The following is a 16,665-nucleotide window of genomic DNA, read 5'->3' as shown; positions in this document are numbered from 1 at the left end:
TAAAATTTTTATCCAACAAACCTTCAATAAACAGCTTGGCACTAGTCCTCTTATCCTCTGCTTCTAACATGTATTTAGCTTCGTCTTCAAAGGCCACTGACTTTATTACCAGCGAATATCTTGTGCCTTCAGACACAATTTCATACTTGTCATCTCCCTCGAGTTCTTGGGTTCCTTTCAACCACCGGAAAGTTTTAGGTAGTCTTGATACCTCACTTTCAAACCTTGCTTCATCCTTCTCATACACCTTGACATCGCTGAGTGGAGTGATGAAGATGAGTGGAAGTTCTACGAGAGAAGATATACAGTACAATAAATGCAAGCCTTTTTTATTTCTTACATCACTTATTGCTAAACTCTTTTATGTCAATACTTTTCACTATCATGGAAACATTTTAAAAGCGGATATTAAATGGACAAAAATTAAAGGCTCTATGTATCAATGGCAAAAATTAGGCGCAAAGTCATTATATTGTCGCAACTGGTGCTAAAATATACCTGCACCAGGCAGTATCTATGTATTTATCTCAGTTGCACCATTTTCGGGTATGTCTGCCTATGAAGAGATGACGGATTTATGGAGCAAGTGGGAGTAGTTGGGACGGAGAAACATTTGCATAGGTCTATGTATTAACAAAAGTGTGGCTTCTGTTACTTTTCTTGACTGTTTTCTGCGTTGGTTTTCTCCATAACCGGCAGCGTTAGTGTAGAAATACTCGTAATAATTATATTGCATTTCAGAGAGAAAAAAGAGTAATTTGTTTATGCAAATGTGTCATCACAGAGCACTTTATTGATACATATCCCCTATGTCTTAGTGGAAGCAGTGTAACTGTGGTACAGAAAGACACCTTTTTTAGAATGGCTTTAACTTGGTTTAGACTTCAGTGTCAGCTTCTGGTGTCCTATGGAAAGTCCATTTACCTCCGCCTGCTGCATTCAGTATGATCATTTGGGATTCGTGGTACCTCAGTGAACTAATGCAGCAAACATTGTTGGTTTTGTACAGGACTACATTATTTACTTACCTTTTACTTTGAGATTAGCTGCATTTTTGGCATTTGCTGCTTGGAAGGAAATCTCTCCAGTCATATCCAGTTTGCAGTTATAAAGTATGAGGACATGCTTCTTTCCATCCTCTATCATTTCACAGTCCTGTGTTTATATATAAAAAAAGATACTTAATAATCAAAAAGTTCCATTTCACGACATCAGAGATATATTTTGCATACGTGTAAGTTAGGAGTCTTACAGGTGACGGTGATAATGTTTCTCCCTTTAATTTCCATTGAGCATGAACATCAGGTTCTGAGATTTCAACTTCAAAGCGTGCTGTTTCACCTTCAAACACCTCCACTCCATACAAGGGGCGCTCCACTTTAATAATCCGAGCTAAAGTCACAGAACAACATGTATTATAATGTATACAATGCAACATGACAACTTAACCTCCACAACTCGTTCAACGCTACTGAGACAACAAAAACTTACCTTCAATGTTCACATTTGCTTTTGTCTTATCTGTTCCACAGTCACATTCAAAATCCCCTTTATCCTTATTTTCAACTTTCTTAATCTTCAGAATTCTACGTTTGCCCTCAGTTTTGATAGATACATTCTTGGAAGCTTTAACCTCTTGACCATCTTTGAACCATTTAACTGGTACATCTTTGCTGAGCTCACACTCCATAGTGAGATCATCTTTCTCTACTGCTGTGTAGTCTTGTAATTTCACAGTGAAATAAGGATCAGCCTCTGTAAACAAAATGCCCGAAATTATGAAGATGGTATGATATACAGTGTGTGATATTATAATAACTATGCCAGAAAGCACATTAAAAATATTGATAATAGTGCATATAAATGTATGTATGTACTGGTATGTCTTTAGTTATATATTGCCATCCATGTACATAGCGCTTCACAGCAGTAATACACGACATGATAATATAACAGATGATGGGAATAAGCACTTCAGACATAAAAGTAATAATTGGAAAAGGAGTCCCTGTCCCAAAGAGCTTACAATCTAAGTAGTTAGTAGGGAGAACTTACACAGACAGTAGTAGGTTGATCTGGTAGGTGTATCTGAAAGGGCTCAACGTCAGTGCATATGAGATGGAAGGTATTAGCCAATGGAGCTACCCATATGCTTTGTTAAAGAGGTGTATTTTAAGATTGTCTTAAAGGTAGAGAGGGTGTTATACGGCTATTGAGGGGAAAGGCATTCAAGAGGTATGGGGCAGTGAGTGAGAAAGGTTTAGGCGGGAGAGGACTTTAGATACAAAAGGGGTAGACAGAAGACATCGCAAGAGTCGGACAATTGTATAGCGAGAAATTAGGGCTGAGCAGTAAGGAGGGGCAAAAGAGTGTATAGTCTTAAAAGAGAGGAGAGGAATTTTGTAAGTAACATAGGATTTAATAGGAAGTCAGGAGAGAGATTTCAGCAGAAGAGACGCTGAGAAGATTTAGGAGAGATTAAATTGATTGTAGCAGCAGCGTTTAGGATAGATTGTAGGAGAGATAGATGAGAGGCAGGAAGGCCAGACAGCAGAAGGTTACAATAGTTGAGACGGGAGAGAATTAGGGCCTGTGTTAGAGTTTTAGCAGTATAGCGACAGAGGGGGGTAGTAGGACCCGGCTTGGGAGGAAGTATGAGCAGCTCCGTCTTTGACATGTTACGTTTGAGTCGGCGGAGGGCCATCCAAGATGATATAGCAGTGCGACATTCAGAGACTTTGGTCTGTAAAGCAGGTGTTAAGTAAGGGGTTGAAAATTTAATTTGTGTGTCATCAGCATAGAGGTGATATTTGAACCCAAGAGATGTGAAGAGGTCACCTAGAAAGAGTGTTTAAAGAGAAAAGAGAAGAGGTCCCAGGAGAGACACATGGGGGACAACCACAACAGGGGAGGAGGAGGTTTTAGCAAATAAGACACAAAGTACGATGGGAGAGGTAAGAGGGGATCCAAGATACAGCTCTGTTATGGATACCAAGAGTATGGACAATGTGAAGGAGAAGAGGGTGGTCCACAATATCAAAGGCTGCAGAGAGTTTGAGTAATATAAGCAGAGTGTAACGACCTTTTGCTTTGTCAGCATGGAGGTCATTAGTTATTTTGCTGAGGGCTGTTAATGCATATAATGCAAACAGCATATCATACCTAAGACTTTCAGGTTTGCACTTGTATGTAATCCTTTGACTTCTGCTTTAATCTGGGAGATGTCGTCCAGTGTTACTTCTCTGATTTCCAGCTTGTGTGTCTTGCCAACTTCAGAGATAAGAACTGTTCTACTTGTGTGAAGTTTCTTGTCATTTCTATACCAGGTAACAGGCAGGTTTTCATGTGAAAGCTCAAATTCAAAGTTAGCAGTTTCTCCTTCTTTGACTGTCTGATCTTTCAGTGGTGAAATAAACTTAAGTCTTACACCTGCAACAAAAGTAGGTTTGATTAACATGCTGTACAAAAAAATAATGGTATAAACTTCGAACAAACTGAACCTTGGTCTAAAACCCTACAAATATGAGCAGCTTGCCTTCAACTGTGAGTTTTGCGGTTGTCTTTTTGCCTTCAACTTCTGCTGTGTATTCTCCTTCATCCTCAAAAGCAGAATCGTTAATGACAAGAATGTGTTTCTTTCCATCTGCAATAATGTCAAATTTGTCTCCAGCCTTGATAATATCTGGGCCTTTAGACCATATAACATTTGCCTCGCGTGTAAGAGTGCATTCAAATCTAGCTTGACGCTTCTCAGGAACGGTAACATCTTTCAGAGGCACCGCGAAGTCCAGCTCAATTTCTAAAGACAGAATGTGGGTTGTTTATATTATATTGAGGTAGGATGCATACAGTATGTTGTAAAATACTTTGGGACATGATGACACGATGAAGTAAAACATACCTTTTACAGTAAGGATGGCTGTCGTAACTGCATTGAGAGCCTGGTATAGAACCTCACCAGCTTGTTCTACTTTGACTTTATGTAGAGTGAGGAAACGCTTTCCTCCATCAGATTTTATTTCACATGTCTAAAAAAGAATTCACATAGTTAATACACAGTTGCCAGCGACATCTTTTTTTTTTTTTACCGTGACTTAAAGTTGTTTCCACAGTTCTTGTGATTTTATTATAGCCCATTCTAAAATTCTAATGCTTATTACAGTAAGCGGGTTATTCATTAAACTGCAATAGTGGCTTCAGTGGACGTTTGTATGTAATAGTGTCCTGTCAAAATCACAGTTTAATGAATACCCCGCTAAAGTTTTAGTGCCTTCCTAATGGGATTCCAAGATGTAATTTCCCATAACTGCTAAAGAGCCATATTTAAAAAATGGTGCTATTCCATTAAAACACCTTCTGGCAGCAGAAGACACCTTACGGCCCATTATAATGTGATAACTATACACAATGTTTCTTGCATGAGCAGCATTTAGTTAAACGGTAATTAATATTTGTAAAAAGAACTGGTTTAGTTTTATGAATTGATTCCAAACAGGAAAGCATTTGCTGCAATAGAGGAAGTGATTCACTCTGTTGGTAAGATGAGTGACAAAGAGAGCAAAAATAAAGGTTGTGGTTACTTTTGTGAGGCAAACATAACTAGAAGAGTATGTGGAGCTACAGACACAGATAAAGGGTACCAACTGGCCCAATGAAGTTAGTCAGAAAGAAGAGTTGTGGGCCATTCCCCTTACTTGGGAAGATTTCAGCAGTGGACAACAGCTTCCCAGCATACTGAATAGGGACTATGGCTAGAGTTACAGTTTTTCATATGAAGCCTTAAGTCTACTTACAGGTGATGGCCTTAATGTTTCTCCTTTAAGTTTCCATTCTCCAGGAATATCTTCCTCCGATATTTCACAGTCAAAGGATACACTTTCCTTCTCATAAATCTCGGCATCTTGCAATGGTTTGAGCAGATTAACTTCACGGTCTGAAATAGAGTAAAAGCTTACATACTGCAAAACAAACTGGTGTTCCACAATTGTTTGTACATTTATAGTTTTAAGGGAGAAAAAATTAACACAATATTTACAGTATACCCATACCTCCAAGAGTGAGTTTTGCTGTAACTCTGCGTCCTTCAACCTCCACTGAATATTCTCCTACATCATCTGGACCGGCATTTTTAATAAGGAGGTAAATATGATTTCCATCCTTTTTCAATTCAGTTTTGTCATTTGGCTCTAAGGAAATCTCCTCATCTCCCCTGAACCATTTGATGTTTGGTGTTTCCTTAGCAATATCTGCTACAAACGTAGCGGTGGTCTTGGGTTTTACATGTTGGTCTCGAAGAGGCTTGACTAACCAGTCACGTATTACCTCTGCAGAGTAAAACAAAAGATACAATTATGGAATCTATTCTATTAGTAATTGTTTTATGAGCATTTACTTAGGGTTAATGCTTTTTTTTATACAAAAAGTCTGCACTGAAAACACAAACTTTACAGTCCATTCGTGCTTTTCTTCTTCATTTATTTAACGAGTGCAAATGATTTGCTCTTCCTTAGAGATTTTGGGATCTAAAGATAAAGCTCTGAAAAGTAGCAATTTTACACTTACATGAAAAAGACTCATTGACCAATGCGCTGTGTACAAGGCCAGCACTATTAACAAAATAATATTAATAATATCATTACATTATGCTATAAGAATCATGTTGAACATTATTCCGCATCAATGTATCAAAGTACTTTGCATCTATCTAACAAGTAATTAATTTAAGGAGAACAATACAGTACTTAGGGAAGATTGGAGTACATACATTTTAATGAGATATGTCAAGTCCTGCATCTGGACTATCATTTTTTCCTGTACAGTATGGTTAATTGTTTGGGTTAAAAGTAACAAAGCCTAATAAAGTCAGATGCCTCCATCATTTGTTAGGAGCGTGATACATGGTCACCCAGTCACGTAATATGCAACTATGGTGTTAAATCCAAATGTTTTGTTGTAATGACTCGCCTTTATAAAATATGACAATAACATTGAAGTCACTTACCTACTACTTTCACATTGGAATCACATTTGATATTAGCACTTTCCACAGAGCAGGCGTATATTCCAGCATCAGGATCGTCAGTAGCCATGATGGTGAGAGTACGCAGTAATCCAATGACATTTATAGCATATTTTCCTGGCTCATCAGTTATTATCTGTCCATCCTTGGTCCAGACTACATCTCTCTCTTTATTCAGCTCACAGTTCAAATACAAAGGCTGTGTCTTGACAACAGTAACTTCTTCTTCTAGTGTTTTAACAAAACGAACTGGTAATTCTGTATGAAGAAATGCAAACAACTCTATTACTTTCAGAAAATACAGAATGATTATAGTTTACCAAGATACAGTATGAGAAAAGTGAATATACACATTATTGTGCTGTACAGTATTTCTGAACACAGTATGTGTAGTGTACATATGTTAACATTAGTAAAGAGCGTGGAAAGGTCTATAACTTTTGAGGTGTAAAAATGTGGCTATTATATCCTAACTAATAAGGTAAGTAAATATTAATTATATTTATGTGATTAAATATGCAGTATACCAAATCAATTTACATTCTAGTTTTATTTCCTAATACTTATCATGTTTTTTTTTAAGTGTAAGGTCATACCTTCAACAATCAGTTTGGCTGTAGACGTTTTTTCTTTGTTGCCCAGCTTTGCAACACAAGTATACTCTCCAGTGTCTGAAAGTTGCACATCAATAATATGCAGTTTTCTGTCTTTGCCATCAGAAATAAACTTGTGCTTGGGACTTTCTCTCAGGTTGCTGCCATCCTTCATCCAGGAGGTAATGGCCGTAGACGGGGAAATAAGGCATTCAAATATTGCAGAAGAACCGATTGATTCTGCTTCTTCCAACACTACGTCCTTCAGCTCTTTGACGAATTTCAATGGGACCGCCTTTAGTTGATAAGAGAAAGCTGGCTCATCTGGAGGTTTGTCGCCACCACTGCCTGGTCTTAGTCTCCTCTTATCTCCATCTGCTGGTGAAGGTGTCTTTTTGGCTAAAATTTAGATTTAAAGAAGGAACAACTGAGTCTTCACAAAAATGTCTCTGGATTAATGCAGCAACTTTGTTGCAATGGGCAGGTGCCAATAATATAATTAACAATCTATCCATTCATTTGAATGCACGTAAAGTAAATGCATAACTCATTGCTCCATGTTGGTGAATTCCACCTTACCTATCAGCTATTCATTGGTGAATTCCACCTTATCAATCAGCTGTTCATTGGTGAATTCCACCTTACCAATCAGCTGTTCATTGGTGAATTCCACCTTACCTATCAGCTGTTCATTGGTGAATTCCACCTTACCTATCAGATGTTTACTAGCTATACATGCAGGTCTATAAACCAAATTCGTGAAATTAATCACTCTTAGAGAGGAATGTATTGCTTCTTCAATAAACTCATCTGCTAATGAGCAATAATATATAACTCTAAGTCTAGAGGAGTGATCTTTTCACTGCCAAATGTAACCTACAGTACTTAATACTTTGTAATTATTGTTTAAATTCAAGAACAGTGATACATGTCTTATTTATATTACTAGTACATGTTAAGTTTTAAGGGGTGGTGTGCAACAAAGGGAATTCTCTGTAAGAGCCTATCTCCTTATGCCCTTCACTCTTTTCGGGTAATTCCCTACCAATTCACAGTTTTGCCCCTACAGTTATCATTTGTTTTGTCCATTTTCATTCTGGTCAATTCAATACAATATCAAAGCCGATCATCATCTTCTCTCCTTTCATGCTCAATGTATCAATCAATATAGCAAGCAGTACATAATTATTCTTAATACAGTGCATACCAAAAGAAAACTTTGCTTTTAATCTATTAAAAAGCAATAACAATATTTAGATGTCAATTCTCCATGCATGTCTTCTTTTGTTTTATGACAAATAGGCTTTCAATTAAATATTACAAGATCCAAAACACTTTGCAAAACAAGTCTTGTTGGTAAATCAATCAAGAACTCTTAGTTATATAAACAACCTTTATGGAATAAGTAAAAATAGAATGAAACTACAATTAAACGAACTAATGCTATGAAAATGTAACATGCAAAATCTATAGTTGGGAAATTATGGATTGAAACATGACAAAGTACAATCTTCTCACCTTTAAGTGGACTTTTACCCTTAGCAGCTTCATCTTTTGGTGCTTTAGTGTCTAAAGTGAAAAAGTGGTATTAGTCATCATTTTCCTACACCATGTACCTTTTGGTAACATCACAGTAATGTATGAATCTGATCAAAAAACCCTCTCACTAGATTAAATATTTAAATAGTGGACTGTCATATACACATTGAGCAGAAAATACGCCAACTATAATATATAATAAAATTGTCAATGGCAAAATACTATATAGAGAAAAAGCTATTTGGAGAACAGCATAAAGACTATATACATAGTATTCTCTTTTTACTGCCTAAATATTTTCTATCTAAAATATCTGCTGAACTTGTGCTTTTTTCCCAGTATAATTTCAGCCCAATTTGAAACATAGGTGGATAGGTACACGTACATGCTAATATTTCTGTCAGAATGGTATTTTGTAGAAAAGCATGTGGAGTACTCTGAACTGAATCTACCAATTATTCCCAAACAGAAAGCGATTAAAGTACTGTGTAACTAAAATGCAATGTTACCAAAATTAAAATTTCTAAATAAGATGGAATTGAATAATATCAATATTAGATAGTGATTCATGCAAAGAATGTAAGGTTAGGTTATGCACTGATATGTACAAAATTTGATGTCCTTCCAAACACAAAAGACAAACATGAAGATAAACAATGAAACTATCAGATTGGAACAGTATGATAAATGCTTATAATGAACAATCATGTTGTGAACACTGATGGTGAAGGATGAACACATGAATAATGTTGAAATATAATGGGCGACTGACAAATGGCCATGTTTCTTCTTCAAAGATGCACATAAATACAAATTGATGAAAATGACAATGATAATCAGCGTCTTCGGACATACATGAGATAAGCTTTCCATCCAAAAGTATTCAGAGCAAATGAAGTATGAAAATGAAGATAGCGAATGATGCTTGTAAAGCAGATGTGTTTCGCAGAGACTCCTCACCTCGTCTGCCAATCGCTTTTGCTGGAGCTTTCTTTGGGTGCCCATTCCCTTCGCTCATTATATCGTCTTCTGAACCATAGTCTGTCTGTTCAGCAAGTTTTTCAAGTTCTTGCTCCCAGTTTTCTTCATCTTCTAGTCCTTCAGTCCCTTCAGATTCAGTTCCGGTTCTCTGAGAACTTGAGACCTTTAAATACACTGGGGTCCTCAAAGGAGATTTGTCAGAAGGTTTAATATGCTCTGTCTTTTTTCTTCCAGTAGGACTGCTACTTCGACTGATCACCTTTCCTGATGTGTCTTCTACATGCAAAAGAACTTTGCCAAAAGGAGATTGTTCCTCTACAATTATAGGAGTTTTTTGTCTTTCCACTTTTTTAAGAGATGGAATGAATACCTTTTCCTCTTTAACACCTTTAGCGGATATTGTTTTTGCTGCCAATTTATCCTTATCTATTGGGGTTTTACGAAGACTGATTTTCTGTAATGGGAAAAGACTTTCTTTTTCATGTTCTGCTCGGGGCTCTTCAACACGGATCAACACAGTACTGAAATCAGATTTTGTTTTAGATGGTGTAATCTTCTGTAGTTCAGTTCCGATAGGTACTTTTTCTACTTGTTGCTTGTCCTTCGTATCCTTAACAGGACTTATCTTTGTGGGTTTAAATCTACCACTTACATCCTGTTCTTCCTTTTTTTCTGTTTCACGTTCAACCAATGCCTCTGTGGAGGCTGTGACAGGGGTTCTTGTTTTAACTGCCTGCATTGTTTTATCCTGCATTAATTCCTTACCACCTTTTACAATTGGTTCAATATCTTTTGTTGGTCTATCTTTAAAGAAAGGTTTTTCACCCACCTCGGTTCTTTTATCTTCCTTTGTACTTTTTTCTTTCCCCCTCAATGTTTTTTCAGTATCTTTAGTTAAACCTGATATGCCTATATCTTTTTGAGCAATAGCATCTTTGGAGATTTTGTCTTTTTTCTTTGGTGGTTCCACAACACTCTTTCTATCAGATAGATCTCTATGTAGATCAACATCTTCCTTAACTTTTATCTTGTCAACAATTGTATCTTCCTTTTCTCCTAACTGAATAATGATTGGACTTGTTTTTCTCTCATATTCAAGAAAACTTTCCTTTTTTTCCGTGTATAATATTTTTCCCATATCTCCTGGAACTGCTACCTCTTCCTTTAGATACTCTTTAGCTTTGGAAAAGACATGAGGTTGACTTTGACCTTCCCTTGCTTCTCTGGAATATTCTATTTGCCTTTCTTCCCTATAATACATTTCTATTTCAACTGGGCTAGATTCCTTAAGAACGTGATATTTTCTTTCTTCTGTTTTCTCCTTGTGAGAAATAATAGTTTCTTTTGGAGATGGATGAACTCTTTTTGTTACATGTATGTCTTTCTCTATAGTAGGAGCTGATTTAACCGCCTTGATTTTTGTGCTAGGCTTTTCAGGCAGTTCTTTATCCTTTAGAGTTATTTTCTTGGGCTCTTTGACGGATATTGTGACCTGTTGGGAGGTCTCCCTCTCTTCCATTTTTATGTCGGTTTTTGGTTCTTGTTCTTCCACCTCTGGAATCTTTTCAATACTTTCAAAAGTTTCATGCGATTCCCATTCTTCAACGCCCTTCACTCTAGGTGTGTGATGTACTTTTTCCTGTTCTCTTGGTGGTAATCTTTCTGCTTGTACAATATCCGTAAATATTCTTTTAGCTTTAAGACTTACATCCTCCTTTATACCAATCAGTTTATCACCAGATAACAAAACCACTCTTTGCACTTCCACCTTGCTTTCTTCAATGGATGGTATTTTACCTTTCTGCTTTATTGATAAGGGGGCATCAGGTTTTTCTGCAGCTACAAAGGTTTCACATTTAATTTACAGGTAACATTTATATGAAAGCAACCTTCAGTAAGCTGCTAAAGAGGTATATTGTCCTAAACATACCGTAAACCACACTTAACAACACAGAACACAGTAGACACACTTGAAAGTCAACTAAACAACAGACAAAAACAGAAGACTACATAAGACACATATTCCAACACATTACCCAAACAGAGACTTGAAAAGCATATTTTTCTAAGACGTTTCCTTTTATATATTTTTTCCTTTGAATAAGACTTTTTGAATAAAAAAATGTTTGAGAGCCTTTTGGAGATGAAAAAATATATATTTTTTTAATTCAAGGACTTTAGGAAAATATGAAGTTAATTTCTAGTGCTCTTGTGGGTTTTCTGTATTATCCTTCACTGTATTCTAAGATCTGCATGTAATCTTTCAGGCAATATCACATACCTATAAATACATATACAAATACATGTACATAACAAAACAAAGTCATACAGACAGAACAAAGACAAATGGACTGTACAAAGAAAAAATGAAACAAACGCGTGTTTATATATTAAACAGATAACCTACAGTGCACATAACCAATTGGTCTGTTTCCCTGCAATTCTTCACAAAGGCAAATTATGACCCTATTTATGAATAAGGTTATTGAATCATCTACAGTGTAAGAAATCGGGTAAAGTAGTGCCTGCAATAACCCTGAAAAATCCACCTTCACCAGAACACTTTAATATTAAACAACATAATCATACCTGTTTTCTTTCCAACTACTGGAGTTGTGACTGGTGCAGTGACTGCAGCCCCATCCGCCTTTGGCTTTGGTGACAGAAGAGCTGCAGATTGAAATACGTCCAGTTTAAATATCTTCGAGGACATTTGCACTATTGTATTGAACAGTGTGTTGAAATGTTGAGTTCTAGCAGCTAGGATTGGATTTTAGGAGGGTTTCTTCTACCTAGTGAACCACTATAAACTGATTATGTAAGTTGTTATACTGAGATTTTGAATTTATTTTTTTAGATGTTCAATGCTGACACCACTTTCTGACACTGTTTTATTGAACTGTTAAAGCAGCAATACTACTTTTCCTAAAAAAAAAAATTATTAAAAAAAATGTTTGTGTTGCTAAACAAATCAAATAACAGTGACTACCAGATTTTTGGTAGCGCTGTCGCTTGGTTGTGCTGTCGCTGTCATATGCACTATAAGCACTGACGACGAAGACAATGCATTTGTTTTGACGCAACATCGCCGGCAGTATAAGTGCAACCTAAGGCTACATTATCCATTATTACAGTTTACAGCTCAAACTGCTGGGAACATTGACAACAAATTATCACAAACAGGAAAGTGTTGCAAAGGTTTTGCATTGCTTGGGAGGTGGGCTAAAACCTGCTATGGAAATCAAAGAATGCTTTAAAACTAATTAAAACTGGCATTAAGAGTTGAATAATAAATAAATAACAGTCAATATTATGTAATGCTACAGAACTGATTAATTAAAAAAAAAAAAAAAACCCATAAGATTTCACATGTTTTCCAGCTTTAAATACGTGTGGAGATCCAAACATTAGAAAAAGTAGTCCTACCTGCCACAGGTGAAGGTTCTGCTTCTGGTGGTGACACAGGTGAAGGCTTAGCTGCTGCTGCTGCTGCTGCTGCTGCTGGAACTTTAAACACATTAGACCAGGTTAACACAAGCCATACCTCAGACTCTTACAAATGTCTATAGAAAAGCTCAAGTACCAAAGCATCTGGAAATAAAAGTAGTTAGTATATTAAGATTGATTTAGAAACAAAATCGAGCACATATTTAATTGTGCACTTTGAAGAGAACAATAAGATTCAAGAGGCAGGCACTTTAATAAAGATGGCCTTCAGAGCGATTTATAGATAATGGTTAAGATGATGTGGATAAGGTTGGAGGTTTTTTGAAAGACATGTCAGTTCTGGTTAGCTTGGTAACTGATTTATACAGTATTAAATTAGGTTTTGTTGTAGAACCAGCAGAACAGTCAGAAATGTATGTACCTTTAGCTGGTTCAGGCACTGGTTTTGGTTCTTCTTTTTTCACATAAGATGGTGTTACCTCTGGTACTTTCTTCTTTGGAATTTCTGGCACTAAAAATAGCATTTCAGTTTTAGAATCCGATTGACCTGTCCACAATAAACATAAAAACTCCTTTCTTTGTAGTTGACAGGAATAAGGATGGAACCACCGTTTGGCATTCTACATTGCAAATGCGTTCTGTTTGCTCTTAGCAAGTAAAGTAACACATATATTTGACAGACAACTTTAAAAAAAAAAAAGCAAGAACTTGACAAACAGAACAGATAACACAATATAAAAATGATACGCTGATAAACATATTGCTAACACATACTGTAGTGTAGGTGTATACCTTCAGGCTTTTTAATCTTTGCAATATCCTTTTCCGCAGGAGGTTCTTCAGCATCTTTTTTGACTGGTCTTAGAACTTAGAAGACAAAGATTTTTGTTTTTATTTTAACGCTCGAGTCATTTAGGGGATCTACTGTACAACACAACCCAGTAATTAAGGTGTGAAACAGATCAAAAGACAGAAAGTAAAGACTTTATACAACTTGGGACAGACGATTAAAGACATTATATAATCGAAAACAAATACATATAGAGAAACATGCACAATATTTCCTAGGGATATTTGAAGCTGAATTATTTCTGATATGTAAAACCAAACGATGTAGTTCAATGTATTCACAGCAACAGGCTAGCAGATGGCAGATGTAAGCTTTCATAGCAAGGAGGCCTTTGAGTTAGACTTAGCTATTATCAGTTTTGCAAGGTTAGTGGAGCTGGTGCTAGAGTCTACTGTTATTATTATTTTTTTTATCAAATAAGCTTGTTTTATTATTATTATATTATTATTATTATTATTATAAGCTATATTGCACTTAACAATACTTAATACAATACAAATTTAAATTATTTTTCATAAAGCCTTTTTCTATATCTTTGCTGTATAGCCTTGCATGTTATTCAGCCAACATTTTGACTAACTGTTATTTAAATAATATATGCGTATTATTTCAAAATAAACTCAGATGCTGTATTAAATGTGTTATCACTCTACCTTTCTTAAGACTAATTTCTTCTCTCGTTGGAGGAGTGAGCTCAGGAATAGGTTTACGGGTAAATTTCTTTACAGGTTCAGGTACTTAAAAAAGATATAATTTATTTTCTTAGCCTATCAACACATGTACCAGTCAGCAATGCATACAACTAAATAACAATGTGTCTATTTTGTATGATAATATTATGCTAAGTGTTAACCATTGACAGCTCTGGGAGTCAGAATTAAGAACTCTAACCATTAAAAAAAACTCAGCAGAATAATTTAAAATATGTGACTTATATCAACACATTTAAGTGTGAAATGCTCTTAAAATGCAATGTTTAAAACAGTATGATAAGGGATAAGGATATCATGCTCACATGGTTATCCAATGTAAATAACTTTGTATAGGTGGCAACACCGCATTTGTATTAATGTATTGAAATACCAGTTAAAAATAGACTGAGCGTAAACTAAACAAGACACACACTAACAGTAAAGAAACAAAGAAGATACACATACAAGAAATGTCAAGATTCTTCTTTCAACAAAGAAAAGCTACTAATAGAGTGGCGGGATATTTGCACGCTTCTGTATATATATTTCCGCTATACCTTTGGCTGGCTTAAGCTCCACTTTCTCAGGTGCAGCTGGAGTAGGTTTTTCAGGCACAATCTTCTTTTTGGCTTCTGGAACTTTGAAGAAAATAAGATGATGATTATGATGTTGCTGATATTGCTAATACAATATCTCAGTGAAAAGCGTAAGATTAACCTGTGTAAAAGCAAATTAAGAGGACAACACAGACATTTAACCAGAAGGACTGAAACAAAATGAATAGAGACTTGGTGTTGACTTTCCCAGCTGATGAGATGTTCTCATACACAATGATGATAAAGCAGGATGATAGTATTGCTGCATGAAACAAAACTTACCTGCACAGAATTATGAATATATATTTTAAATCACATTCAATGACTGACATACAAAGGTGAAGTGAGATGATATTACTGCTGAATGAAATGAAAAATACTCATACAAAATCATGCTAAAGGTTCATTCAAATGATGTTGTATGATGATGAAGTGGATGATATCACTTTCACTGAATATGTTTAAACATCCCTAATACCTTTAACTTGGATAATTTCCTCTTTTTTCTGGGGAGGTATATGTTGTGGTGGTAGTGGAGGGGCTGGTGGTGGCTCATAAATCATCGTCTCTGGTTCATACTCTTTAAAGAATAGGGATTTATATTGATTACATAACCACTCAGTTACATCTTCCTCTGCCTAATGGTCCACATACAGTAGACATTTTGAAAGAATACACAAATGAATGGATACCCTTTGTAGTTACAACAGCACTGACGGAAAAGTAATGAAAAAAGGGTGAGGAACGAAAATGAGATAAAGACTGCTATGAATGGCCAAGAAAATAATACTAGAGGTCAAATATAGTTTGTCATGGATCAGCGAGTCCATGTTTGGAAATAATAAGTATTGATGGAATGATAGCAGAATGACTGATAAGTTTTTGGTCACAAAACAAGGATAAAAGCAGGACGCAGTACGTAGCATGTTAACTTCAAGTGTGGCAGATATCTTTTTCAGGTATTTCTTCATTTTTTTCTTTAAAAGAGAAATTTCTTGAGTACTCCGTGCTTTTTGATGGTATTGGATATTTCCGTGATAAGATCATTCTCATAAGATTGCCCTTCTAAATAATGATAATAAAGACTGGTATGCTATATCACACACATGTAGTGGACATGAAACAAAACAAGTTTAAATAAACAAAAGACAAACATACAATATCTCTAGATCTTGCTACTTATTTACCATTTAAGTTTGAGTTTATATGCACAATCATAAAAACTCAATTAAATATTAGTGCCTTTCTGTGTGTTGTTTGCTTATCATGATTGCAATCTTAGCTAAGGCATTTGTGTATCGGTATTTATATGGGGTCTTTCCAGCGTGTTACATTTCCACCTCAAACAACTCCTTGGGACATCTCTACTTGAAATGTGCACAGGATGTTTGGTTTAAAGTATTTAATTGGACCCAAATTAACACGGGACAATAATAACAACATATCCTTTCATGCACTGAGTGTCTCTCCTACAAAACATGAAACAGCAAGGATGGAATGTCGTGGTGAAAGGATGATGGGAATGGAAAAATGGATATATACCTTCCATTTCTAAAATATCTTCTTCTTCAGAAACATCTAGAGGTATTTCCTCTGGTGGGGACACTGTCCTTAGCACTTCAGGCACTTTAAAGATATTAGTACAATTTTAGATATCTAGCAAAGCACTAGAGATTGGGTGACAATGTATGATAACAATACACATTTGTATACCTGTCAAAGTGGGGACAGTTATACGTGGTTTCTCTTCTGGGGCAGATTTCCTGGTCCCATGGGGCACTTTAAAACACATTGGTATTGTATTACAAACTTTAAATCTTTATCAAACATGTGGCAATTTATGACTGTACTTCAAATGAGATATACCTTGCACAGGTGCAACTCCTTTTTGAGGCACTTGACTAGGTATTTTCCCTTCAGGGACCATTTTCTGTTGTGTTTCTGGCAC

The 16,665-nt window shown here is 35.9% G+C and overlaps 1 protein-coding gene across 25 annotated transcripts in view; it reads right to left on the bottom strand.

Annotated features, from left to right (window-relative positions):
- Positions 1-16,665, bottom strand: part of LOC142499506 (titin-like) — a 254,089-nt gene that overhangs the window by 97,086 nt on the left and 140,338 nt on the right. For 17 of the 25 annotated variants that reach the window (XM_075608936.1, XM_075608940.1, XM_075608942.1 and 14 more), the window contains 23 exons: positions 16,584-16,664; positions 16,431-16,496; positions 16,260-16,343; positions 15,196-15,297; positions 14,679-14,759; positions 14,083-14,166; positions 13,372-13,446; positions 13,001-13,090; positions 12,559-12,639; positions 11,722-11,802; positions 9,112-10,971; positions 8,131-8,181; positions 6,616-7,011; positions 6,002-6,277; positions 5,049-5,324; positions 4,794-4,933; positions 3,902-4,028; positions 3,536-3,799; positions 3,163-3,429; positions 1,492-1,755; positions 1,253-1,392; positions 1,029-1,155; positions 22-288 (listed from right to left, as the gene is read on the bottom strand). In XM_075608936.1, the coding sequence (XP_075465051.1) occupies positions 22-288; positions 1,029-1,155; positions 1,253-1,392; positions 1,492-1,755; positions 3,163-3,429; positions 3,536-3,799; positions 3,902-4,028; positions 4,794-4,933; positions 5,049-5,324; positions 6,002-6,277; positions 6,616-7,011; positions 8,131-8,181; positions 9,112-10,971; positions 11,722-11,802; positions 12,559-12,639; positions 13,001-13,090; positions 13,372-13,446; positions 14,083-14,166; positions 14,679-14,759; positions 15,196-15,297; positions 16,260-16,343; positions 16,431-16,496; positions 16,584-16,664 (5,280 nt within the window). The remainder of the gene's footprint in view (positions 1-21; positions 289-1,028; positions 1,156-1,252; positions 1,393-1,491; positions 1,756-3,162; positions 3,430-3,535; positions 3,800-3,901; positions 4,029-4,793; positions 4,934-5,048; positions 5,325-6,001; positions 6,278-6,615; positions 7,012-8,130; positions 8,182-9,111; positions 10,972-11,721; positions 11,803-12,558; positions 12,640-13,000; positions 13,091-13,371; positions 13,447-14,082; positions 14,167-14,678; positions 14,760-15,195; positions 15,298-16,259; positions 16,344-16,430; positions 16,497-16,583; position 16,665) is intronic. The other 8 variants (XM_075608949.1, XM_075608953.1, XM_075608957.1 and 5 more) reach the window with 5 other exon arrangements.

This window comes from Ascaphus truei, chromosome 7 (genome assembly GCF_040206685.1).
Source record: "Ascaphus truei isolate aAscTru1 chromosome 7, aAscTru1.hap1, whole genome shotgun sequence".
Lineage (NCBI taxonomy): Eukaryota > Metazoa > Chordata > Amphibia > Anura > Ascaphidae > Ascaphus > Ascaphus truei.
This window is presented reverse-complemented; position numbering and strand designations above follow the sequence as displayed.